Source organism: Sarcophilus harrisii, chromosome 4 (assembly GCF_902635505.1).
Source record: "Sarcophilus harrisii chromosome 4, mSarHar1.11, whole genome shotgun sequence".
Classification (NCBI taxonomy): Eukaryota; Metazoa; Chordata; class Mammalia; order Dasyuromorphia; family Dasyuridae; genus Sarcophilus; species Sarcophilus harrisii.
This window is the reverse complement of record NC_045429.1, coordinates 387617119-387644651: the sequence shown is the minus strand read 5'-3', so window position 1 is coordinate 387644651 and position 27533 is coordinate 387617119. Positions and strand designations below refer to the sequence as shown.

The 27533-nt window shown below is 34.2% G+C and overlaps 1 protein-coding gene across 1 annotated transcript in view; it reads right to left on the bottom strand.

The window, feature by feature from the left end:
* LBR (lamin B receptor) overlaps window positions 1–27533 on the bottom strand; it is a 38280-nt gene that overhangs the window by 8464 nt on the left and 2283 nt on the right. The window contains exons 2-11 of the mRNA XM_031967051.1: window positions 18129–18307; window positions 16114–16302; window positions 13633–13716; window positions 13218–13410; window positions 11870–12066; window positions 9594–9648; window positions 6362–6553; window positions 5683–5786; window positions 4723–4848; window positions 1778–1946 (exon numbers count right to left, since the gene is read on the bottom strand). Coding sequence (XP_031822911.1) covers window positions 1778–1946; window positions 4723–4848; window positions 5683–5786; window positions 6362–6553; window positions 9594–9648; window positions 11870–12066; window positions 13218–13410; window positions 13633–13716; window positions 16114–16302; window positions 18129–18293 — 1474 coding nt within the window. The 5' untranslated portion in view covers window positions 18294–18307. The remainder of the gene's footprint in view (window positions 1–1777; window positions 1947–4722; window positions 4849–5682; window positions 5787–6361; window positions 6554–9593; window positions 9649–11869; window positions 12067–13217; window positions 13411–13632; window positions 13717–16113; window positions 16303–18128; window positions 18308–27533) is intronic.

Here is a 27533-nt window from a genome sequence, read left to right as displayed (position 1 = left end):
AATCCATTCTACAATTAAGACTATGATATCCCAATTCCAAAACTTAAGCCTAAATTATTAAATCAGGTTTTCAATGTGACCAAAATATGATTTTTCCCCTACTTCTAAGGATCAGTTTTAATGTCAGTATGTCTTGAATTTACTAATGAAGATTCAACATTAGGGATTGAATAAATCCATAAAAAAAATCATTTTAAGCTAACAGTTCTTATGTTACTAACACTCAATATATTTTTAAGCAGCTGAAATAATTCCCCACCTCTTCTATTTTTGGCATAATTATGTAGGGGTGACAAAAGTGAAGAATCAAACTAACACAATTAGGCATTTATTAAATGCTTATTATTCTGAAGAAAAGGGTGGTACAATAGTAAGCTATTGGCCCTACTCTCAGAATCTAGTGGGAAAAACAGCATAAAAACAATACAGTAGAATATAAATAAATACAAGTTATGACTAGGTATCATTAACAATCAGCACAGACAAGTCTTGAATTTTACCAATTTAATTAGTTTAATTTTTATTAAATTTGACTAATCTTAGAACTCAATGGGATAATGGCAAAAGCTTATATTTATGTAGAATACATATACAGTTTTGTAAGCTGTAAATCATCATCATTAATCTGCCTGGATAATCAATTTATACATGATCTAAGGCTGGATATTTCCCTACAGTTCCTAAAATCATGTGTACTTTTCAACCATCTTACTATGAATGTTCTCTTTACCTGAAAAAATGACAATATTAAAACTATTAGCAATAGTACTTTTAACTTGGCAAAGAACTTCCATATCTTATCCCACTGGAGCCCCACAAAACCCCTCCATGATAGATATTATTTATTCATTGAAATTTTAGATAAGGAAACAAAAGACTAGAGGTATGACAAAGAGTTTTAGATTTGGAATCAGTTAAGATAATGTTTTACACTGTGCCTTCATCACTCACTAACTGTGGGAACATGAGCAAATAATTCATCCTCTGAGTCTTTCCTCAGCTGTAAAATAAAGACTAATAATAAATAAACCATCAATCCCTACCTTCAAGACTGTAAAGATCAAATAACGCATTTATAAAGTGCTTTGAAAACTTTAAAATGATAATTAAAAAAATAAATAAAAAATTTTTAAAAGGCTTGCCAAAGTCACAAAGTAAAGTAAGCTTTGGAGGCAAGATATGAATTCGGGTCTTTCTAACTCCAAGTTCAATTCCTTAACCACGCCACCTTCTCTGTGTTGAACTTCGCAATACCCCCATTTCTAATGAATTCCACATTTCCAGGCCTATTAAAGTGATAACTTTCTCTACATCTTCTCTGATCTTCTCTTTTCCCCCTCCCCATCTCTCCCTAACATCTCTTCTTCCTCTGACTAGCAATATTTCTCACATACAACCCTGTTCTTTTATTAAAGGTATTTGTGTAAATGTTTTAACTTCCTTACTAGATTATAAACCTGAAGGCAGGGATCTTGCTTTATTCATCTGTCTCTCCTACAGTTTACATATAGCAGATGTTTAATTTAAAAAAAAAAAAAAAATCTTGCTAGTGAATGTTGAACTGTCAAAGGACATACTTCTCAAAAGCACTTGTGGAAAAAACTGTTTAATGGTCTAAACATAAAATACTGACATTTCTTGAAGGCAGGTACTATTTCTGCCTTGAACTTATGAGCATTTTTAGTGACTGACAGATGCTATATAAACAGACAAATATTGTGGCATGATAAATTCCATATATAACTATTAATACCAAACAAGTAAAATTATGACTTACGTTTTAAAGCAATAATAATGGATGCAAAAAGCCAAGAAACTTCATTAGGATGACGGACTAAATAAAAGGCTTGTAGACTGTAGACAAACGGTACCCACACCAAATCTCCAAATGCTAACATGAACCCAAATCCATCATGTATAATGTCCATAGTTGTCAACAAAGCCTCCTAAAAATACAGTAGGGAAAAAGACATAACTAAACAAAAATTTACCCCTGAAAAGGACCAACAAGTAAGCTCTAATAAAATTAATATAATGACAGTATTAAAGTGAATTATGTCAACTCATGAGTAAATATTCAATAGTAAGATGCCAGTGAAGAAGTCATATTCAACTCGGTTTTTAAAATTATGACTTGTCATATGATCTCAGTTATCTGAAACAAGAGACAGAAAGGAGGCAAAAAAGATGTCATCAAGCTCTTACTCTAAAGTCCCTATACTTTAAGCACTCCACAAATTATTCGGAGCCTATTATTCTTTTATAAATAATTTAAAATACTCTTTTAGACTTGTCTCCCTCCTCACCCAGAGATTCACCATTTTAAGCCAAGATCTTTGTTTCACACATCTTCCCATCTATCGATGTGACCATCAGGAAATAAGCATTTGTTAAGCATTTTACTATGTGCTGTGTGAACTGCATTATAAAGATTATCTCATGTTAGCACTATTATCATCATCCTTATTTTACAGATGAGGAAACTGAGGCAGTAAGACCTATTATGAGTAATTTGCCCAGAGTCACACAGGTTTTTCTGACTCGGTGTTGCACTGCATCACATGGCTTCCCCAGAGAGATGAGAGTTCACAATCTAACAGCTAAGGAAGAAACAGAAAAAGCAGAAAACAAGAACACAAAAAAGTATACAGCTCTGGCACAGGAGTTAGGTCCTACACGTTATCCTACACACAGAATTTAAGAGCCCTCAGCTAGTGGCAGTATATAGAGCACTGGGCTTGGTAGTCAGAAAGACCTGGGTTTAAATCCAGGCTCAGACTTCTTGACTGTGTGACCTCCCCAGGTGGTTGTGCTTAACACAGAGGCTGGCCCGCCAGAGGTGCTACATTAAAGTGTTTATTCCTTTCCCTTTTCCCCATCTAGTCCAAACCTATAAAGAGCAGTGGCTCTGAAGTCAGTGGACCTGAGTAGAGGTCCTAACTCTAAAGCTGGCTGGCCTTGCCTACGCCATCTTCCTGGGATTCTTATCCTCAACAATAAAAGGAGGGACTAGATAACAGCCAAGGTTCATTCCAGTTCTCAACTCGTGCCCCTATGAACTTTATTCAAAAAAGAAAAGAAATGGGTAAGAAGAAAGAAAGGACACATATACTGTATATTAAGAAGATATATTCATTTGAGAAGTTTAGGAAACCAAAACCAAAAACATCTAGATGACTCAGAGGGAGAAATGGAAGCAATATGTGGCAGCAGTGCACACAAAAAACACCTGCAAGTTCCAAGAAAGATTTAGACCAATACTCTCTCCAGGAAAGATCTCAAATGTTAACATAGTGGTGGGGAACCTCAACTCCCTAGATCTAAGGGAAACAGGACACCAGGGCCTTTGATGTCTTCTGGATCTCTGTTTCAGAGACTTTTAAACAGTAGAAAAAAAATAAGAAGTCATTCTTGCCTATGAGCTATCTCTACTACATTGGTCGCTTCAACATCTACATCAAAGCAGTCTGGGGTTTTTCTTAACAAAATAAAAGGTCCATAAATTCATCATTAACTAGAATCACGACAAGGGTCAAAAGCCTTCTCGTCAGGACATTTCATTGTTTAGGCCTTTTGGTCACATTATTTCTTTTATATAAAATAGCATCCTTCTGGTCTCCCCTCCATAAATCTCCTAACTCAAGCTCTCACTAATATCCCTCTCCTCTGAACTTCAAAAGCATTCTATGAAGCTTTTCAATTACATTCCAAATTACATGTTATGTAATATATCATACTATTAACTGCTGTTTCATGTGTTAAGTCTCCAGGATAAAAGTTAACTAATTAATTTTTACTATCATAACCCACTGTTCCTTCCATACAGCTTGCCCAGCTTTTGCTGCCTAAATTATGACTACCTGTATCCCTTTAAAGATTCCCTTACCCTACTACATTCCCAATTTCTACTGAGCTCCATCTTGGACAGTGCTAGGAAGATGAACTAGATATAAGAACAAAATTGTTTTTCAATATCCCTATTTTAATTCTTGGGCTTTTTTCTTATTTTATCTGCTTCTATGCATGGTTCCCACTATTGAAGGATTAAATATTTATTATTTAAAGAGAGGCTCATGTTAAAATTTCTTGGGAAACTACTCAATCCCTGTACCCATTCATCCACATATCAACTCTAGAGGTAAGTAGACATTAGCAATACACACAACATAAAAATTCCTAAGTGAGGTCCAAGAATTATTATGAATATTGTTTCCAGAGAGATGTGGATGGAATCAGAGCTCTACAAAGAGCTGAGCAAAGAATCATGCTATGTGTCACTTTCTTACTAGTATGCCATGCTATTTCATTCTGGTTAACAATGTGCCCTACCAAACTGTAAATTACTTTTAGACGAAGAATCATGTCTGATTTGTCTTCTATATCTTCTAAAAACTATAATAAAACAGAGGATCTGAGTGAAATTTTGAAGTGAAAATGGATGAGTGTGAAATCAGAGACTACACAGAAATGTATAAAGGCAGACCATCTAGATTGGAAAGGCTTCCTGACAGCTTAGAAGACTGATGCTAACCACAAATGGATTAATGAACAGTAACAATAGGTTGGGAGAGCAAAAGTAAACATCAGAGAAGCCAACATCAACAGACCTTAAAAACATAAGGTTTTTATACATATATAAAATATATATATAAACAGGTAATATTCGTGTTATATTCAGAAATTGTAACATTTTCTTAAAACTCTATTATTAAGAATAATTACCTCATTCCAGAGAGCATCCACCACATACACAAGTTGAAAACTGTTAACCAATACCATTGCTACAGATGGGGTTTCACGCTGTTGGACCTTCATTTCCGCCAAAAGCATTATCAAGTTAATAACGACCTAAAAGCAAAAATGTGGGGAAAAAAATACAAATGAATCCAGAATAAGGGGTAAAAAAGTTTTATTCTCACTTAAAGGATCTGAAATTGGATTTGTTCTTCTATGTACCATGCAGATCTTAATTTCTCTGACATGGTACACTGTTGTTGAGAGTTGCTGTGTGCACCATCATCCTGAGACCATAGACCAGGGGCCCTCAAACTTTTTAAATAGGGGGCCAGTCCACTGTCCCTCAGACTGTTGGAGGGCCGGACTATAGTAAAAAACAAAAACTTTGTTTTGTGGGCCTTTAAATAAAGAAACTTCATAGCCCTGGGTGAGGGGGATAATTGTCTTCAGCTGCCGCATCTGGCCCACAGCCATAGTTTGAGGACCCCTGCCACAGACTTTCCCAAATTTAAAACGGCTAGTTTCAGAAAATCAAAATAGTTCATGCCTGAATTCTTTACTATCAGCTAGGGCAGAGAACACTTTAGCTTTCATAGATATAACTCTTAGGAAACCAGTTATTTCCAGGCATGATGAGGCATCAAAGGAGAACTTTCTTAGAAAACTTTTATATTTAAATGAAAACACCTAAAAAGCATCAAGAAAATTTGTCAATCTCCTACTTAAAAAGATGTACCCACCTGAAGACGGTGTATCTTAAACTACTGATTTCCATGTGTAACCTGTTAACATCAATCATCTAATTTTGCATGACTAAATTTAGGAAGAATTTATATTTAGGGTTAAAAATAAAGCATCAGCTATTTACTTTTTTGTTTCTTGGGATTTTTAAATCTTAATACAGAAGTTGATCATCTATATTACTAATTTTAAGAAAGGACTAACCCAACCAATCAATCCTGGACGCAATTCACAGAAATATTTGAGGTCAAAATGTCCAATTCGTGGATTTAATTCACGGCCAATAAAGAAATCATACACAATATTTCCTGCAAAAGAAAAAGTATTTTTTTCAAAATTATTTCAGCTCTGGCATTCACTAAATCAGGATTTGAAATAAAATTATTCATAAATTATAATGCTTATTAGCCAAGAGTAGGTAATTAGTATAAGAGAAAGCATGCTTGGAATTCGAATACTTGGATCCAAATTCCAACTTTCTACTTGGTATAACACTTGCAAGTCATTTAGCCATTCTAAACGTCCATTTCTTCATCTGTAATATGTACAAATTAGATCAAATGATCTGTGAAAAACCTGTCTTGCTCTAAACCCTAGGACTTATAAGCAAGTTACTAAAAATGATACAATGACATTAAATACCTAAGCAGAGAAGAAGGAAGGAGAGAACATATCAAAGAATTAGAAAGAAGGTATTTCTATTCTTTCTTTAAATTTCTTTCCCACTTTAGCATTTCAAAAAGGTTCAACCCACAAATGTTTGGAAAATTAGTAGTTGCATCAAGTAATAAAGTTCACAAAATTCTACATGAAGCCATGTTTCCAAAAAACAAAAACAAAAAACAAAAAAAAAAAACCACTTTTTTTTTTAAAGAATGCTCACCTGATTTTCCTGGAGACAGCTCATCCTTGGGTGCTTTCAAGGATCGGACATAAAGATAAATGCTCAAGGCTACAGAAAAGACTGTAGCTGCAACTGCAAACTGAAGGAAGTGATCATACACATAATAGAGCTCTATCCCCCAGTACAGAGATGTTCCAATGACTACAGATGTCAAAATAAAAGCATAAAATCCTTTAAAAAGAAAAAAAGGTGGCAGTTAATTAAATGAGAGAAAATTTAAAGTGCTACAATAGTGGAATTTTTAAAGATTCAGTCTCCACTATATACAGTCAATAAAGAAAGTCAAGACTTTCTGAGCATATATTATGATGCTATCAGCTATGTTGAAAAGCTGGGAGTCATTTGGTACTCTTTTAGAAAGACAAATAAGAACCAAATTAATAATTTACCAGTAGATACCTAAAACTTCAAAATATGAAATGATAATCACTTAACTTTACACTGAGTTGCTACTTCTCAAGGGAAATCACTGAGTTCAGAAGCATAACAGAAGTTTGCATGAAGTTCTAGAAGCCAAGCTCCCAAAACCATAATACACACAATTAAGAATCTTGATCACTGAAACTAAGACCTCATTACATATAGCCAATCACATTATCATCATACATGCACATTTCCTACCCCTCTAACCACCCTCCACACCCCTTTTTAGCTCTTACTCTAGGACAAGCATTTAAATTAATACAATTCTTGCTTTTGGAAAGGGTATGATATGACTACCCCATAGATCCACTTCCCTAACTTAATGGATTTTTCAGTTATCTCCCCCACTGAAATATAAGCTCCTTAAGGACAAGGATTATTTCTCTTTTGTATCTGTATTCCCAAAGCACAGTACCCGTCACATAATGAAGGTGAATTTTCTTGGGGGGGGGGGGGGGGGGGGAGGAAAGGGAGCAGGGAGAAGTGGCAATTTTAATGTATTAATGGAATTTTATGGTAACTTCTTTTATAAAGAATGCTTCTGTGAAACAGAATCAAGAATTATCTTTACTGTGTTCATTTTAAAATTAGATCTTTTTCAAGTGGGTTTAAGTAAAACAGTAGACTTTTAAATTCTAATTGTTGTTCTTTGCCCAATTTTTATTACATATTGTATCTGATAAAGTGGTAAGTACAACGTAACTATTCTCTTTCCTAACGTCTGTGTGGGTTAAAAAGAAATGATTTATTCAAAAATTATACATATGTAGAATTTCTTGCTGATTCTTTAGTCATTAATTATTAATATAATTCTATGAATAAGTATCTTACTGACTAGGCAAAGAAATAAAAAATAAGTATTATTTTAATGTAATATGTTTCTCAGGTCTTAGTACTTTGCTCAATCTTTGAGAACAATGGCTCTCATAAGAAAGTAAAAAGGAAATTGCTTAGAAAAATATAAACTGGGATGGTTTATAAGCTAGGTGGTGCAGTGGATAGAGCACCAGCTGTGAAGTCAGGAGGACCTGATTTCAAATCTGGTCTAAGACACTTAAAACTTCCTAGCTGAGTGACCCTGGGCAAGTCACTTAACCTCAATTGCCTCCACACACACACACACACACACACACACACACACACACACACACACAGAAAATATATATACATATATATATATAAACTGGCACTCAAGAGAGAAAAACCATAAAATGCTTATGTCAAGAGATCTAGTAACAAAAACTAAAACTAAAACAATATAATTTAACAAATTTCCAAAAACTGAAGACACAGTCTTATGGTGAAGACAGTATCCGAGTGAGATTAAATTTAGTTCTAGTAACTTACCCATTATCCCAGAAACTATAATGATAAAGGCACTGGATTGTAAGCTTCTGGACAGTAAAGCTCCTATTACGTTTCTTTTTTGTATTTGTTCATATGTGTGTGTCTGTATCCATGTAAATATGCACATCAATATTATGTATATACATATACACATATGGTATAGGTATGTAGAAACTCTAATATATGTCTATTATCAAAACTAGAGTTTATATATCTGGTATAGAAATTTATGCAAACCAAAAGATCCAGATCAACACACTGTAACAATAAAACTTTCTCAGCCATTTATTTACATGGTACAATTGCTTATATTTTGTTGAAACGAACCTGAAAATTTAAGAGCCCACCAAGGACATTATATGTGCAGTGAGAGACTCTAGGTCCAAATCCTGGATATTCTACTAATTACCTCAGCGACCTTGGACAAGTTATAGTTTCCCTTCCTATAATATGATGCTGAATCAGATGAACTCTAAGGTGCCTCTCAGCTCCCAAGCTATCACCCCATAATACAACTATGTTCATTGAACATACTGATGGCAAATGCTAAAAATATCAAAAGCAGAACTGCTTCTCTCAAAGGTCTAGATGTTGAAGAGGGGACAGCAGACAATCATTCAAATACACAAATTACTTTAAGTCAGAAAACTAATCTAGGGGAGAAATTACTTATAACTGGAATATCATGATAATTAATATGGAGATATTACACCCCACTTCCATTATCATAATGGACTGAGTTGTCCTGGGTTCTTGGAGGCAACAATGCAAGACAGGCCCTGGAAGCCGATGAGTCTGGAAAGGCTCCAATGATAAATCTGATCACATTCTTCAGAACCAGCCAAATTAAATGTGGGAAAGGTTTATTACCAAAGAGATTGCCATTAAACAATGATTTTTTTTTTTTTTTGGCCAAAAAAGGTCATGAAGCTCATTTACTAAGGCATAAAGAGGGGGCAGTGCATGGAATAGCTGTCCACACTAACAAAACCAAGGGTCCAGAGAAAGTAGAAGAAACCTATTCTACAAGGTATAGTCTACAAAGGTACAATTTGTTTATCATTGTTCTAATAAAAGGAAAAACCATATCTATACAATAATTCATACAATTCTAAAAGTACCTAACTTAAGGTGTGAGTAAATAGTTTAGGCCCCTAGAACTGCATACATATTTTATTATTATTATTATTATTTTTGCTGAGGCAATTGAGGTTAAGTGACTTGCCCAGGGTCACACAGCTAGGAAGTGTTAAGTGTCTGAGGCCAGATTTGAACTCAGGTCCTCCTGACTTCAGGGCTGGTGCTCTATCCACTGTGCCACCTAGCTGCCCCGTATATATATTTTATATAAAACATTTCAAGTGCCATATTGCCAGACTAACCCACCCTACAGAGTAGAGGGGCCTCTAAGTTATAACTGTATTAATTCAATAAAAATTACCATTTAATCTATACTTTAGTCTTCTTCCACTACAAAGAGGTGTTCCTTCTACTACCTTAGGAGAAAGAAAAAAAAATTGATTAAAAGCATGCACATCAACTAAAATTCAAGGTTATCAAAATAGCCCTCATCAAACCTGCCTCTTTCAAACGCACCCTAACAAATGCTTCACTTTCCTCTTATTAAAGACACGACACCGCTCCCCATCATCCCCATCCTCAAAGGTTTCTCCTACCTGTTTTTTTTTTTTAACTGCAAGTTCTTCACCTCATCCCTTTTCTTCACTAGTATATGCAATGAGTCTTATTGATTCTGACTCCAAAATATTTCTTCCAATCATCTTTATTTCCCAAGTACCAGACTACCCTAGTCCAAGACTTGTCACTACATAGCAACAGCTTCCCTAAATTGTTTGTTTCCAGTCCTTTTTCCCTTCTAAATCATTCTGCACATCATTACCAGATTTTCCCAAATTAGCACCATATTCACTATGCTACTCAAATCTTCATTGGCTCTCCAATACCCACAGACCAAAAAAAAAAAAAAAAAAAAAAAGAAAGAAAAAAAACAACTCCTCTAACTAGTATTTAAGTACCCCTAAAATATGGACACAATCTATTCAAATAAAATTCAAATATTTCAACTCACTCCTTAAATCTTTCCAGATAACATAGGGTGCGATGAAAAGAGAACTAAATTTGGAAGCCATGGGACATGAATTCAAATCTTGACTCCACAACTTACTATGATATTGAGTGTCACTTGACCTAACTGGGGCTAATTTTCCTCATCTGTAAAATGAGATTTAGACAAGTGCCCTCCAGGGCTCCTTCCAAGTTTGCATTTCAAGTGACTTTTGGGCAACTTCAGCTCATTTCTTCATCTTCTCTTCTACACCACAGTAGAGGTATCCCACCCAATCACAAAACTATACTTATAGTAGCACATTCAGTAACTATTTCCTGAATTGAACAAATAAACAATTTTCCCAAAGACAGAAGAATATTACTCCCCAGAATAGCTATTCACTCCTTAATTAAAATTTCACTAATTAAGAACTCATAATTTTACCTATCAAAATTAATTTACCTCTTCAACATATAATTATTTGCACATTATATCTACCATTAAATTGTGAGCTCCTTGAAAGCAGGAGTTGTCTTTTGCTTTTCTTTGTCTCCCCAGTGCTTAGCACAGTGCTTTATAAAAGTTAAATAGCTGACTATAAGTCAGAACAGAGTACTTGAAACATATATAACCTACTTAGGAATCCATAATTTAGCAGTGTCCTTGTGGTATCTGTCAAATAAAATGTATCTACTCATTAAATCAAGTCTGACAATTCTTTCCTGGTCTTTAATTTGTGCTATCTTACACAACAAAGTAAAAAATAAAATTCATTTCTTCATAAATATCCTACAATTCCAACTGGTATTTCTTCAATTAAGCTGATTTACTAACATTTTACTATACATTGCAACCTTACCATCAAAATATTGAGAATTAATATTATATATCACATGATAACACATTTTTGTTACATTAGAATCTAAACTCCCTGAAACAAATTCAAGATGAACCCACTTTTTAACATATACTAAATTTCACAATCAACTATTCTAGTGAGGTTCCATTATATTTGCTAAATGCCATTTTCCCCCCAATGGTATGCCTCTATATAATAAAACTAACCTTCTCAGTTTACAAGCAGCTGGCAAACTTGCAAAACAAGGCAAGAATAAAACCTTTAAGTCATCTGTTTTAGTAAGCTTTCTTACATTGCATATAGAAGGCAAAGTATGTGTATGTGTTTAATTCAGAACCCTATGAAATGCTCAACAATCTCAACCATTCTTATGGAAAGTAAAAGCTCCTATGATATAAAATATGATGTATAGAGTCCACTCAAGTTACTTATACTATGTCCATCTTTAGTACAATATTAATCTGAATAATGAGATATGAGTAAAATGAATTTTATTTTGTATCCAACTTCCCCATTACTCAACTGAAATTCATATGAAAAGTTATATAAACCTAAGTAGAATAACTTAAGTCTTAATTAGAAAATATTTTTACATAATACAAGAAAGACAAGACAACAAAACATGAAGCACTGATGAGTTATGGTTTTTGAGAATTTACTATGTGCAAAGTATTATGATAAATTTTAGGGAGAACAAAGAAATTTAATTACAGAATCATTGTTCAATTTTTATTTACATAGGCAAAAATGAAAAATTCTCATGCTATCGTGCTTAAGAATAAAAACTTACCTTTCCAATTGGCAGGAGATGGAAGAGAGCTTGGAGAAAAAACCAGAGTAGACAGACTCCAAACACTCTGGTTTCCCATAAATTAGCCAAAGGTGGCAGAGGAGGAGGAAGATTCGCAAGACTGGGATCCTCTTCCCTACACATCAACAATAACATAAAGAGCATAACCGGCAGACCAATCATAATGGAAAAAGCTCCTATAAAACAATCAATAGTCAAGAATAAAATTCTGATGAAAAGTTTAAACAGTCTTAAAAAAAAAAAAAAAAAAGAATATTGAAAAGACAAATGCAGTATCTCAATGAGACAAGTAGCACTCTTTCTTACTAGCTTCTCTTTTCTGATACACCTCCAGATACTTGTACCAACTATTCAACTAAATTTCCCCTCTCAGGCAAGTGGGACTTCACACAGGAAGTGTCAACTGTCTGAGACCAGATTTGAACTCAGGTCTTCCTGATTTCAGGGCTGATGCTCTATCCACTGTGCTACCTAGCTGCCCCTCAACTACTTACTGAAAGAATCTGAACTTAGGTACGAGACTACTCATTCTAGTAACAGACATTTTTCATTTCTAGAGACAGAAAGACAATTTTGGTCATTTGGTCAATTCTGTATAGTTTGAATTCTATATAGTTATCAAGACATTTAGTCTTTACAGTAATGAGCACTAGATTATCTGAGAAGAAATGAGGAATTATCTAGGGTCTTAAGAGTGTTATTCCTACAGTTAATACTCTAAAAAGTTACAAAGAATGAACTGAGTTCTAATGTATTTCAACTAGATTAAAAAAAAAAATAGATTGTAAACTCTCCTCCACCAAATTACACAACAAATGTAACAGTTGGCACAATCCAATTAATTAATACATGCTTCAGTTAAAAGAAGTATGGCAATAAAAGATTTTCTTAAATTGTTTACTAAAAAGTTAATGCAACAAGTTGAATACTTCCTCTTTATTTCTCTCTATATACCACTAATTTGTTGAGTCAACTCCAGTCTTTTGAGAACTTCTATTTGTTTTTTCCCCAAATCATTTATCAGAGAAGGTTATTAGAGGAGACCCAGTAACATTGCTACTTTTTCTTCTCCAAAACTGGAACATCCTAAATGACTCAGTCTAAAGGTAAATGACTGTTCAACTTTAAATATGAACACTTGCATTTCAAGTAAAAAATTCCAGAATGGTAACCCATAATGGATAATCTAAAAAACAATCAATTTCTTAAAATCATAATAGGTTATAATAGAATATTAACTAAACTTGATTAAAATGACCTCAAAGTCCTTTTTAGACTTATGATTGTAATTTCAATTAACTAAATAAGTATTTTCTAATATACATACCAAACCCTCCTCCAAATTCGAAATCCTCTGGTTCTGTAGCTGTCATTTCAAAAGTTCTTAAGGATTTTGGTCCTTTTGTAATATTTCTCTCTTCTTTAGAAATTATTTCTTCAAATTTGATCTCTTCTTTTCTTGGGCGAAGGCTATATTGCGTAGCCAGATAGCTGCTTTCTTGTGATAAATAAGATTTGTTCTAATTTGTATAAAAAAAAAAATATTAACCATCAGAGTTAATTCTAGTATTAGACAGTTCTCTCTGCAAATTTAAATTTCAATATCCTTTATTGATAATTTAATCAATAAAAACACAAATAACAATTCATGAGAAAGCATTATGGCTTATAGTTCATTTCTTCTAAAAAAGACACTTTAGCAAAAAAAAGGGAATGCTTAACAAAACAACAGGTTTCCATACCTGAATGTTTCTGTGAGCTATGTCATTCCTTTCTATTCGGTCAGGTTCACCGTTGTATCTGCTAATACTGTTTCCACTTTGTTTCTAATTTAGAAAATGATACACATTTTAATAACCTTTGAGGATTCAGAAAATGTTATAATAATGTTAGCCAGTAACCCTAAGTTAATGATAACATGTGACCTTGCAAAAATATTTAAGTTTTTTCTGATAACCAGAAAAATAGGCAACTGATACGTGAAAGAGTAAAAGAGGAAAATCACTATCCCATAACAATTAACAGTAATAAATTTAATTAGTAAGTTCATCACAGGAATGAAAGAAGTGATGATTACTTATGGATTACTGTTACTGCCAAATCATGCCAATTATATTCAATAAAAATTTCTAACTTACATGAGAAACTTATAGAAGTTTTTTTTTTTTAATGTTTGAATAAAATTTGCTAATGTGGAATCTGTCTCTTTGCAAAGCACTATCTACCTCTCTTTCCGAAGACAACATTTTTCTAGCAGCAGACTAAGAGCTTACAGCAGTGTTATTGGATAACATCACATTATCAAAGATTCCATAGAAAACAATACAAATGAAGCAATAATAAAACTCTTAACACTTCAGGAAATAGTATCAAATCATATAACATGATTAAGTACTAAAAAAAAATTTTTTTCAAGGGCAATATCTCCTTTAGAATGCTAATGGAGTATAACATTAATACATCAAACTCTAGGCCAAGTTATAAGTCTATCCTAGTTTATTCTACTTTTCACACTATGACTGTGAACTATACTTATCTAATAGTTTCAGTTATAAGCCTGTATTCACTATTCAATAGTATCAATAGCCAACAGTAGCCAATCATTCAATCTTGTTGCCAACATATAGGAAGGCTAAGGTCATGGAAACTAAGACCAGAATATCTAAGCAATGACCATTATCAAACTGTGGTGAAATAGAAAGGCCAAAAGAATCACCAGAAGTTTCATTTAGACCATAATTAATGAGCTTCAAATGGTTCCTTCACGTATAACCAGAATCCCTTCAAAACATCCAACTTCCAAAAATTGTTAGGTTATTCAGTACCAAAACACAAAAGTAGTACAAAACAAAGATTTGGGGAGCTAGGGAAAGATGCGTGCACAGACTCTTTGAATAGAGTCTTCCCTCAGAAGGGGAAAAAGGCCATTAAGAGAAATGGACCTTTAAAAAAGTATTATATTACTATATTCAACTACGTATTATGCAAACTATTGCTGGGGAAGGTGATGTTTTAATGGTCCTTTAAAAGTCCTCAAATTTTTTAAATAGGAGACCAGTTCACTGTCCCTCAGACTGTTGGAGGGCCGGACTATAGTAAAAACAAAAACTTTGTTCTGTGGGCCTTTAAATAAAGAAACTTCATAGTCCTGGGTGAGGGGATAAACGTCCTCAGCTGCTGCATCTGGCCCGAGGGCTGTAGTTTGAGGACCTGTTTTATGTGTGCACACATGGGAAATAATCATTATGGAAAGAATTCTGATGGGTTGATATGATTAAAGTTGTTATATGTATTTTATGTAACAATTTAAATACCAGTGGTTACATTAAGCACATTTAGTTGATTATATTCACATTCAATATATTTACTAACATTTAATTTAAAATATCCTCATAGCATCACTTCTGATTACTTAAGATGAGAGATTAGAATAAGGCTAAAATTTGTTCCATTTAATATAAACATTACATCAAAGAAGATAATTATAGAATTTTAGAATTTTAAGAGATTTTAGACATCACCTATTTTGACCTCATTTTACATAAGGTTGGAAAGAGAAACCCAGAAATGACTTGCCCAGAGTCTCACCCAAGGCTTTTGGTTCACACAAATTTGTGTATGAATTAAAAAATGCTTATACTCAATTGAAATTTATTCCAATGATTCAGTTTTTGTTTCTTTTCATCTACTCTGGAATAGTCTACCTATTTTTATTTCAAAACTATAATACTAAAAATCCCTACATAATGTTAAATCATCTTTTTAAATAAAGCTAAGAAATCTTATTCTTCATCATCATTTTTTTATAACTTTGCAACTTATTACTTCATATTTGTGGTAAGAAAAAACACAACTTTGTATAACTATAAATAAGGTTAGTATTGTTTAATAGCAACAGTGTTGTAGCAGCAACACACTAGATTTAAAATCAGGAAGACCTAGATTTACATCCAGATCTGACATGTTCTAGTTGTATAAGCCTGGACAACCTTTCAGTCGCCCAGAAAACTCTCTAAAGATGCTAAATCAAACAAGCTTCTTCATCCAGTGTTCTAATGAAATTAGAAAGACCACACCCAAAACAAAAATTAATGTAAAGGAAAATAATGTAAAGGAAAGGGCTATATGTTAAAATTTTGATGGAGACTTGCATAGCTAAAATTTACTATAAGAATATTAAATATTCATAAATATTATGAAGGTCAGTCTTAAAGTCCCAGTACCAATGGAGTCAAGTTGATTTCCAACATTTCCTTCTTTTCTTTAATTTCTGCATGCTGGGAAGCAGAACGACGTAGGCTTTTTGGAGGACGGCCAGGGGAACGGGATCGAGAACGAGATCGACTCCCACGGCGTCTAGAAGGAGAACTAGATGAAGAACCACTTTTCCTTTGCCTAAATGATGTTAAAGGCTGTAAAAAGTTGGGGAAGAAAGAGAAAAAAGAAATTCCAGTTAATTGTACAAATATAAATGTATAAAACACAGAGATATAGACAGACTTTTTTAAAAGGAAAAAAGTAGGTTCACTCATAAACATGGCCTCAGCATACTATTTACTATTAAATATGCAAAAATATTTACTGCTTGCCTCTTAAACTTAACATTATGCTATTGAGGACTTATGAAAAAAATCTTAACACTCAAAATCTCCCTCTACAGAGCTACCTACATATTGGTATGTACTAACCAGTTCAATCCATTCTTTGAAGGACACTCCCTCCCAAACTTCAAGATGACTGCATTTTTTCAGCCCACATAACTTAATTAACTCTTCATTAAATCTTTTCAGGAGAACTATATATGAGCTGTAATTAAGATCAACAAAGATCTAGATTCTTTGATAAAAACCACTGGTACCAATAAGTATTTGGCCAACTCAAACAGTCCAGTAAAAACTGTTTTTGCTCACAACTAATGTACACAAAACACATTAGTGAGGCTTGAAAGCAAATATAAGATGCCTCACTGCTTAACTGATGTTTCATAATAACTTACTTTTAAAAGACAAATCTTAACCATAAACTAGATTTCCAAACGTGACACATCAAAAGCACAGCTGGAATTGTTGGCCTACATCTTAATGAGGAGGTATAACTGAGAAACACTTGTTTCCATTAAGATGGAGTGAAACTGGACTAGTCTATAGTCAAGAAGAATCTCAGAAAGCAAGTTTTTCAAGTTATAAATTTTATTAAAGCAGAGAATAACCACATGTTCTACTTTTGGTTCTCTAGTTTCAAATTAGAGTTATTAATAAAGGAACTGGGGACTTATGATGCAATGATTCCCTATTACCTCTGGAATCAAAAATAAAATTCTGTGGATTTTAAAGTGCTTTCTAAGCTGTCCCCTTTCTGTCCTTCACTCTTCTTCTGTCTTATTCATTCCCACACATTCTGTAATCCAGCGACACTGGCCTCCTTATTCTTCCTTGCAAAAGATACTCTCCTTGTTTTTGGCTTAAAGTCATCTCAGAATCTAAAATCCCACCACCTTCAAGAAGACTTTCTTAGTCTTCCTTTATTTTAGTGCTTTCCCTCAGAAATGATCTCCAATTTACCTTGTATGTAGCTAACCTGTACATAGTTATTGGCTTATCGTTCCCCATATGAAAGTGTGCTATAAGCATCTAGAGAATGGGGGAGAGTGACGGGCAGGGGGAGAGAATCAGCAAGTACAGTATGGGGACTGATTCTCATCTTTCATTGTATCCCCAGTTCTTAGCAGAGCCTGGCACATAAGTTTAATACCTGTTGACAACTTTTATTTGGGAAGTTGAAGGAGCATGAGACTGCTGTCATCTTTTGTACTCAGTTGTGAAAACACAATAAAACTTTATAAATTTTGGTTACAATTCCTAAGAGGCCATTCGGAGATAACATCATCCCACTAAATATACTTCTTATCCATGTATTCTCTTCCCTGTGCACTTTGTCTCTTTTATTGACTAGGAATATTAAAGAAGTATATTATTTGTGTTTATTATTTTATAATAAGATAATAATACAAGAGGAATGTTTTACAATTCTCTCTCAAAGAATTTACACTATTAGTTTTTATTTATATTTCTGTGGTTCACTGGCTCTAAAATTTCCTACTTCTATCTTAAGAATCTCAAACTAGGAGGGGAAAATGGTCAGAAATTATAACAGCAAATTCCTAATAAGTTAAATAAGACACCAATAATATTGGTAGTTATTTCTTTAACACGTCTTTGTATAAAAACACAGCACTTACCTTTATGTCACTCTCTTTCAATTCAAGTTCAGTTCCATCTTTGTATTTCACAGTGTAAAGATGGGATTTGCTATCTTGACTAAGTACTTCCACCTCATAATAAAGTGAACTCCCAGGCCAACGTCCTCTTACTACCTCACCATCACCAAATTTCCTGCTTGGCATTTTCCAAAATTAATCTGAAAAAAAATGTAAACATATGAAATAAGGATATACAGACCTGACATTTCTACCTTTTCTGTTATAACTGGATGTCTTCCATGCCTAAAATGTTCCCTTCTACCTTCCACAGCAACCTGGCTCCTTCAAGACTCAGCTTAAATGCCACCTGCTAATGCTGCTAATGCTTTTTCTTTCAGATTACTTTCATTTAACTCTGTATATATCATGTGTGTACTTAGTTATCTAAAATGTATCCCCCATTAGAATATGAGCTACTTGAAGGCAGAGTGATTTTTTGCCTTTCTTTGTATCCCTAGTGAATAGCAGTGCCTGGCACATAGTAGGACCTTAAGGGCTTGTTGATAAATCATTGTACAAAGTAGCAGTAGTTATACCGTAGCAGTTACTACAGTTCACCAATCAAACCATCACCACAAAAGATGAACTGGCACTGTTAGGTCTAAGTCATACTACCATTTATTACTATAGGTAATGCATAGACGTTTGTGTTGATAAATACTTTCACTTACAGGATACAAAATTGGGGGAGGGGGGAGAGGAAGGGAAGTCTCTCCAAATCTATAAATGAATAACAACTTTTCTAGAATTGAGATAACATTTTCAATTCTTATTTGTAGCCATATGGAATGAGATAGAACTCACATTATGTTAACTCAACCTGCGCTATAATCCACTGTGGTCTCTGCTTAAGTAGGTACTTTTCTCTACTAAATCATCACCTGGAATTCTTTGATGCCACAGTCCATTTCAAAACAAAAAACTTATCTCCTTAAAAAAAACGAGGCTCAAAATGCACCAGGCCACTTAAAATACTTAAATACTTTGTATATTCACAAATCTGTTTCTCTGTTACCTATTAACGGTTCTTTAAATATTCTTAGCAATTCCCCAATTCCATGACTTATTTCTCCACTTTACCATAGCAAGAAAGATGATCCTTGATTTTTCTATCATCCATATATATTTCCACCAGTTCTGAAATTTCTTTATCTGTTCATAATTTTTTAGCAAAGCGGTTTTTCCTTTGCCTTACAACCCCTAACCTGTAGCCCAAAACTGTTCTTTGTCATCATCATTTCCATTCCCTTCATTCTTCAGTTCTTTCCTTGGTCATCAGTCCTACAATCATTTTTCCTCTCCCTATCTTCTCTGCTAAGACGCTCAATGCACAACTCACTATTCATTAACTAAACTCTCTCTTTTCCCTCTGATCCTTTCTATACCTCCTACTTGACCTCTGCCTCACATGAATAAAAATAGCCAGTCTTCTGATCAAAGCCAACCAACCATCTACATATACTCTTTACCCCAATCCCCACCCCTTCTCCATCAGATTGCCCCCCCCATCACCACTCTTTAGCTATCAGATCCCTTCCTACTGCCTAGAAATACACATACACTTCTCATCTTAAAAACAAACAAAAAAACCCTGACTTTCCCCACCTTCAGAGCCATAGCCCTGTTATCTCTACTCCTCTTCTCAGCAAAATTTCTTGGAAAAATAATCTAAACTGGGCCCTTCACTTCCTCTTTTTTCACTCTCTTCTAAAACCTCAGCAATTCGATTTCCCACCTCATCATTCAATTGAAATTATCCTCTCCAGAATTACCAATGATCTCTTAGTTGCTCCAATATAATAGTCTATTATCAATCATCATCATTCTTGGACTTTCTGCAACATTGGTTCTCCTTTTGCCCGACTTCTCAATATCTTTTCCTAGATCACCATCCAAGTCACACCCTGGGTTTCCAGGAAAGAATAAGGGGAGAAAGGGAGGAAAGGAGAGAGGAAGGGAGGAAAGAAGCATGTATTAAGTTTTTAATACATGCTAACTGCTTTGCAAATATCTCATTGGGTTCTCACAACTTTCCTCAGAGTTATACACTATAATTATTCCCATTTTACAATTGAGGAAACTCGGGTACACATCAGTTAGGTGACATTCCCGGGGCCAGATTGCTAATAAGTGTTTGAGACTAGATTTTAACTTGATTATTCCTGACTCCAGTGCTTTAACCACTGAGTGACCTGTTTTCCACACACAAGTGATCTCCAAAAGACTGCTCTTTCTATCAAGCCTAATGTCTCACTAATCTTCATTCTGCCTTCTAAATTGCTTCCCTACTTCCTACAAACATGCCCATGTCTTCCCATCCTCTCACTTAATCTCTCCAACTCCTCTAGGTAAAGTCTGCCCTTGGCCCTTTTTACATTTTCCCTTTATACTTGGTCATTTCATTAACTTCTATGACTTCCACTGTCATCTCTATGAAGAACTATTCACATCCCAGTCTCTCTTCAGCTCCAATCCCATATCAACTGCTTGTAGACCACCTGAAAGTGAAAGTCCAAAAAGTTATTTAAAACTCAACATGGTTCAAAACAGAACTTAATATCTTCCCAGCTACATCTCTCTTTTGAATTTCACTATTACTGCCAAAAGAATACCATCCTCCTAGTCAATTAGATTTATAAGCTCTGTCCATCCTCCACTCCTCACTCACCCCATATATCTTTGTTTCTACTTTCATGTCATTTCTCCTCTATGATCTTATTTTCATCCATACAGCCACTATCCTAGTTCAGGTTTTTGTCACCTCTTTAGTCAACTATTGCCTTCTGATTAGCCCCCCTACCTCACCTCAAGTCTCTACTTACTCCAGTTCATGCTCCACTCAACTGTCAAAGTGATTCTTGTACAGTATGTATCCGAGTGTATTTCCCCTCGTACCCACGCTCAATAAATCTAATACCTTTCTATGACTTCAAGGACCAAGGTAGAAGCAATCCTTTCACAACTCTCCACTTATTTCAGTATTCCACTGACCACAGCAGTTTTCCACAATTTCTCACCGCCCATGGCTCCCCTTTACCTTGCAGATCTGAGAACCTCGCTTCATTTTTCCCAGAAAAAAAAAAAAATGAAATCATTCTGAGAGCTCCCTTTTATCCCCACCTTTTCTTCATCTCACATTACACTGATGCCTTCTGCCACTATCTCTTCTTTCAACCTCTATCTCCTATGAAGAGGATATACCCCTCTAAATGCACAAATGATCCCAATTCTATTCTGTCTTCTCCAGAAGACATCTTCTCTCTCACTAATTTTCAATCTTTCTTGTCTCCTGGATCCCCTTTTACCCACAAATATGCCCATCATCCCCATGCTCAAAAAACCTTCACTTGATCACAATTCTCCACTAGCTATCATTCCTAATTTCTAAAGATTTCCCACAATAGATACCTTCACTTCTTCTCCTTCCTCTTTTCCTTATTTTCAGCATTCTAGCTTCTGACTTCATCATTTGACTGAAATTGCCCTCTCCAAAGTTACCAATGACTTCTTACTTGCCAAATGTAATGGCCTCTTCCTCGGTACTCATCCTTCTTGACTACTCTTGACGCTCTTAATCATGCTCTTCTTGTTATTCTCTTCTCTCTAAAGCTTCTGTGACCCTGTCCTCTTCTTACCTGTCTCCTTTTAACACTCCTTTTCTGCCTCCTTTAATTGGATCTTTAGCCAGGACATGCTTGAGCATCCCTCAAAGCTCTGGCCAAGACCCTCTTCTATTCTCTCTCTGTACTATTTCGCTTGATAACCTCATCAACTCCTATGGATTCAGTTATTATCTCTATGTCTACATAGTGCTTATCCTGCACTAATTCTTCCTGACCTCCAGTCTCACAATGCCTATTTTAATATACCTATTTTTAAATGCCTATTTAGAATTGGATGTCCCATAGACAACATATAAACTTGCTATATACAAAAGTAAACTCATTGTTGTTCTCCCTTCTTTCTAACTTTCCTTTTATTGTCAAATTTACCACAATCTCCCACTCACCCAAGCTTACAACCTAAGTATCATCCTCAGCTTTTCATTATCACCATCCATACCCAATCAGTTGCCAAATCCTATTGATTCAACCTAAATGTATGGTATTGATTCATACCATACATATTTGTTTGTTTGTTTATTTGTTTATATATTTATATAAACACAAACTCCTCCAACACTAATACTACCCTTCAAGTATCACAGTGAGAGAAGTATTACAAATGTCATCTGGTTGGTTCCCTGCTTCAAATCTCGCCCTACTGCAAACTATCCTCCACTCAGCTGATCTTCCTAAAGTGCAGATCTGATTGGGTCACATCCTATCCATTAAATTCCAATCACTCCTTATTACTCATGTCAAATAAAAAATTCTTTGGTATTCAAAGCCCTTCATAATCTTGCCCTTTCCAATGTTTCTTATCCTCTCACATCTTACTCCTTTCCATGTATTCTTAAACCCAAAGACACTTGCTTCCTTGATATTCCTTACACCTTCTCCCGAAATTTTCACTGGCTTGACCCCATGTCTGAAATACTACATCCTGTCTTATCTGTACCTCCTGGCTTTTTTCAAGCCTCAGCTAAAACCCTATCTTCTCTGAGTTTTTCCTATTTCCTTTTTTTAACACTTTTTTCCCAATGTTTTTCGTCAGTGACTATCTCAAAATATCCCATATCTATTTTATTTGTACATAGTTAAACAACTATATATGCTGTCTCTCCCATTAGACTGAGCTCTTTAGGAGTAAGGACTCTTTCTTTTCCTTTCTTTCTTTTTTCTTTTTTTCCAACACTTATCAATTTCACATTTTATTAAGAGCGACAACATGCAAACAACTATGTATATACTAGACAGTGTAAGTAGGTATCACACATACCTTCATTCACATACAGTCTACCCTATTTGAATATAAATTCCTTACCACCAGAGACTTTCTAAACTGTCTTTGGACCCCTAGGAATTATCACAATGCCTAGAACACAGCACAGAATAAATAAATGCTTCATGAATAATAAATATATACATCTTCATTTGAAAAGAGAGAACATGAACAACTAGAGGGATCAGGAAAGTCTTCTATTATGTTCGATGATTAACATAAGTAATTTTTTTAAAGGTGGTTAAACAAATTAAACTAATAGTTTATAACTTGGTAACTATTAGCATAGAAAATTAAGAGATTTTAATGATATCTAGGGTCATGGTAGAGGAATTTTCAGGTAATGTCTGATAAACAAGGCAGTACTGATTTTATAGGATTTGCATCTGGACAGGATTTCTGAAAATGTTTTAACTAATTAAAAAGATATGTAATGATATAAGAATAGAATGGAATTATTGCCAACCTCTCCACCTTTTTATTTTGCCTCTGAGGGAGATTGTTTTTTATAAAGCCTCCAATTTCAGGGGAAACTAGAAAAATTTCATAAAGAAGAAACATATAAGTCAGAGGGGGCTGGGCAACTTGCCTAGTATCTCATATACAGGAAATGGCAGAGCAAGATTTCAAGCCACGTCTTCCTTGGACTCTCCAAGGGATGCCCTGTACAATATGTCTTGCTAATTTTTAGTTCACATACAACTTTGCACATAATCATCACTATGTAATACAAACATCAATATTTACTAATAACATCAGGCAAATGTAATGATATCAAATAGAGAATCAAGTGAGTATAATAATCATTGTAGAAATTATCATATCTCTTCACTTTTCCCTGAATATGAAAAATTAATAAAACAATCCAAGACAAAGTAAAATGGGTGAGCAAGTTGATAATAGAACTCTATTCCCTATTCTGATGCCATCTAAAATAGTCTCATCAATTTTCTATTCTTTTGACATTTTTCCTATAAATTCAATTCTTGCTAAAAACTTTGCACACACAGACTTATTATTTTCTCATATCCAGGGTTACCAAGAAGCTCTTTCAACAATGACTTTCATTTTTCTCCAACCAGATTCCTCATTTTCAAGTTTTCTAAACTTACTTTTTTTCCCCCCCCAGGAAATAAATAAGGCCACAATTAAGACCTAGGGGATAGATGCTTCTCTGTTAAGATATGAGGGAAAACTCTGGGAAAAGAATATCAGATGCTTGCACAACATGACAAATTTAAAAGGATTGCAAATATTTATAAAACCTCTTATCAGATTGCTTGCTATCTTGGGGATGGGGGGATTTAAAGGAGAGAGGGAGAAAAATTTAGAACACAAAGTCTTACAAAAATCAATGTTGAAAACTATCTTTATATGTATATGGAAAAATAAAATGCTATTGATAAAAAAGAATCTATGATCAAATAACATAGATCACAAAAGTCAGTCTTAGCACAAATTCTTCCTAATACAAGAAATACATAATCAAGAAAGGTGCTTATAGAATAGAGAAAACCAAGACTAGAATCAACGGCAGAAGAAACCGTAGAAATTCTGTAGCTATATGAAGACCAAATTGTCACTTTTTTACCTTTTTCTTCCTATTACCCATTCTCTCTTACAATCTATCCTTATTAGATACTGCCAAAATAATCTTGAGGCACAGATCTGATGTTACCTCCTTCAGTGCTCATAAATGCCTAGGATCAAATTTTGAAGAAAAAATACAAACTTTCCCTTAGTGTGGCATCTTTCAAGATGATCTACAATTTCATTTATCTTTCCTGTTATTTCAGATCACTTCCCCTTTAAAAATTCTACATTCCCTCTCAATCTGAATAACACTTCAAAATCAATACATTTGTATGCCATTCCCTTGCCTGGAATACACCCCACTGCTTATCTCTACCTTCCAGGTTCAATTAGGTACCACTTCTTCCCATCTCCACCTCACATCCCATTCTCCCATTCCCCCCAACCCATTTACAGAATCCTCACAGTCAATGCTCCCTACTACTGAGATTTCTTTTTGAGCTAGTTCTAATTGTATACATGTTTTATCCCCTCAATAGAAGTTAAGTTCCTCAAGTACAAGAACTGTTTCAATTTTTGTCTTTGTATCCAATGCTAGCAGTCTTTCACAAGGTGCTTAATAAACAAGTATTAAATTGAATTCCTTACATCCAGTTCTCTCAATGGTGTCTAAAACATGACTTTGCAATTTGCTGCTGACTGAAAACATCGCTGTATTTTTACAGCCACAAGGAAAAAGATACTCAAATCCACAGTCAGCACCATGAAGACTCTCTTCCTCCAAGCCAAACAAAAACTAATCTATTTATAATCTCTGAAAAGACAAAATAATTTAGAAAGGTACAGAGTATATACCCTAAATAAACAATGATATACAAAGCTAGGAGATAAATGAAGGTATAAGAAGTTATACCAGCAAGTTTCAGAGGCTGACTGGTATACTTTGGAATATTATGAGAAAAAAGGTAAAATACTAAGTGAAATTTTGATTACATAAAGTTAAGGATGAACTTTCTTTGTTCTGCATAAAAGGCAGAAGCACTTTCACTTTTTTTTTCAAACAGGGCAGCAATATCTAAGACTTCCTCCCTGCTTGATGCAGTAATGCCAAGTTTCTAGAAGTCAAAAAAAAAAAAAAAAAAAAAAGTCAACCTATAATCTTGATTCCACAAAGGGAAGGTGCTTCTGAAGCACAGGAAAAACTAGAGTTAATATACATCCATGGTATATGCATCTCATCAAAAATTGTGCACAAATCACACACTTTTTTTTTTACAACTATTTAAATTATTTCAAGTATTTTTTGCTACATCTTCCAGCACCAAGTGCCCAGTTTCCTTTTTTTTTTAAATTAAAATATATTATCACACTAGCCATATATATATATATATATATATATTTTTATATATTTTTTTTTTTTTTTTTTTTTTTTTTTTTGAGCTGATCACAAACTCAAATTTTGAGATGCAAAGAGCATTATAGATCATCTGGTCCAAGGGTGTCAAACATTGGTACCCAGAACCCACAATACTCCCAGTACAGCCTGATCTTATTTTTGTAACAAATATTTAATAAAATTGTAACATAAAGTTGAAGTTTTCTAAGTCAATATGTAGTCTAGGGGGATATACTGCTACCTGAGTTTGACACCACCAATCTGGTCTATTTCCTTACATATAAAGACAAATGAGGCCCAACGATTAATCAACTTGTCTAAGTTCAGAGAGAATAACTAGCATAATAATGTTTGGACACAAATATTCTCACTGATCCTACAATCCTTTCCTCTACATGGAACAGTCTCCAGCTACCTGATATGTAAACCAAAATAACCCCCCTCAAAATGTTTCAGCAGTATTTTGCATAATCCTGCTTTCCCCAAGAATGAAAAGCATGTGAATGTTCTATAAAGCAACTCATCTTTTCCCTTGGACAGATTTTAAAACAGAAAAAAAAAAAAAAACTCACTAGTTCTTTCCCTTTCATTTACTACAAAATAGCATAGCCATATCTCAATTTGGTGTATTTTCAGTTGGAGAGATCAAAGGAACAAAATACAAGACAGAATTTATAACTATTGTACATGCTAAAGATCCAAATGGAGAAATGGTTAAGATATATGTATATATTCAGGTACTCTTGAATAGACTTTATTTAGTCAAATTTGATTTTAAGGAAAACTTTTGTACATTAAGTTAATTATCCTCATTCCTATTGTTCCCCTAGAATCCTTCTCCATTGACCACAAGTTTACTTTGTTCCCAGAAAAACTAAATTTTTTGGGAAAAAAGTTCCCAAGAAAAACTTGAATTCAATATACCAATAATTCTAAACTTCTGCTGCACTCAAATGAAGTCTTTATCTACAGCAAGAGTTCTTAAACTTTTTGGTGGATGCCTTTGGCAAACCAGATGAAATCGAAAGAGTCTTACTCAGAAGAATGCTTCTGAAAAGCATAAAATAAAATACACAGGATTACAAAGAAAACCAATTAAGTTGAAATATAAAGATTTTTTTCCCCATCCAATTTCAGAGAAATATCCCTTAAGGATTCAGATTTCCAGATTAAGAATCCTTAATGTATAATGTGCCTCCAATTTCAAGAGTAAGCAGACCTTGTTATGGATTTTTTTTTTTTTAATGATTGTACCTTTTTTAAATGCCTGGAGATCTGAGTAACAGAAAATAACTGAAAAGGTACTTAAGTTTAGAGATGATCAATTCTTAACTTTAAAGTGACACTGTCAAAAATTTATCAGTCAGTGGGAAAGGAGAAACAGTCACACTGTTCCCTGAACACCTCTCCAATTCCACATGTTAACTGGCTCTACATTTTTATAAGTTTGAAGAGGAACTGGATTAAGCAATAGTGTAAAAATGTCAAGGATACTATAACATTCTGCAGTCTATGTTACACATTCTAATTGTGCAATAAATGCTTGTCATTCTAAATTATTCTGCCTCATA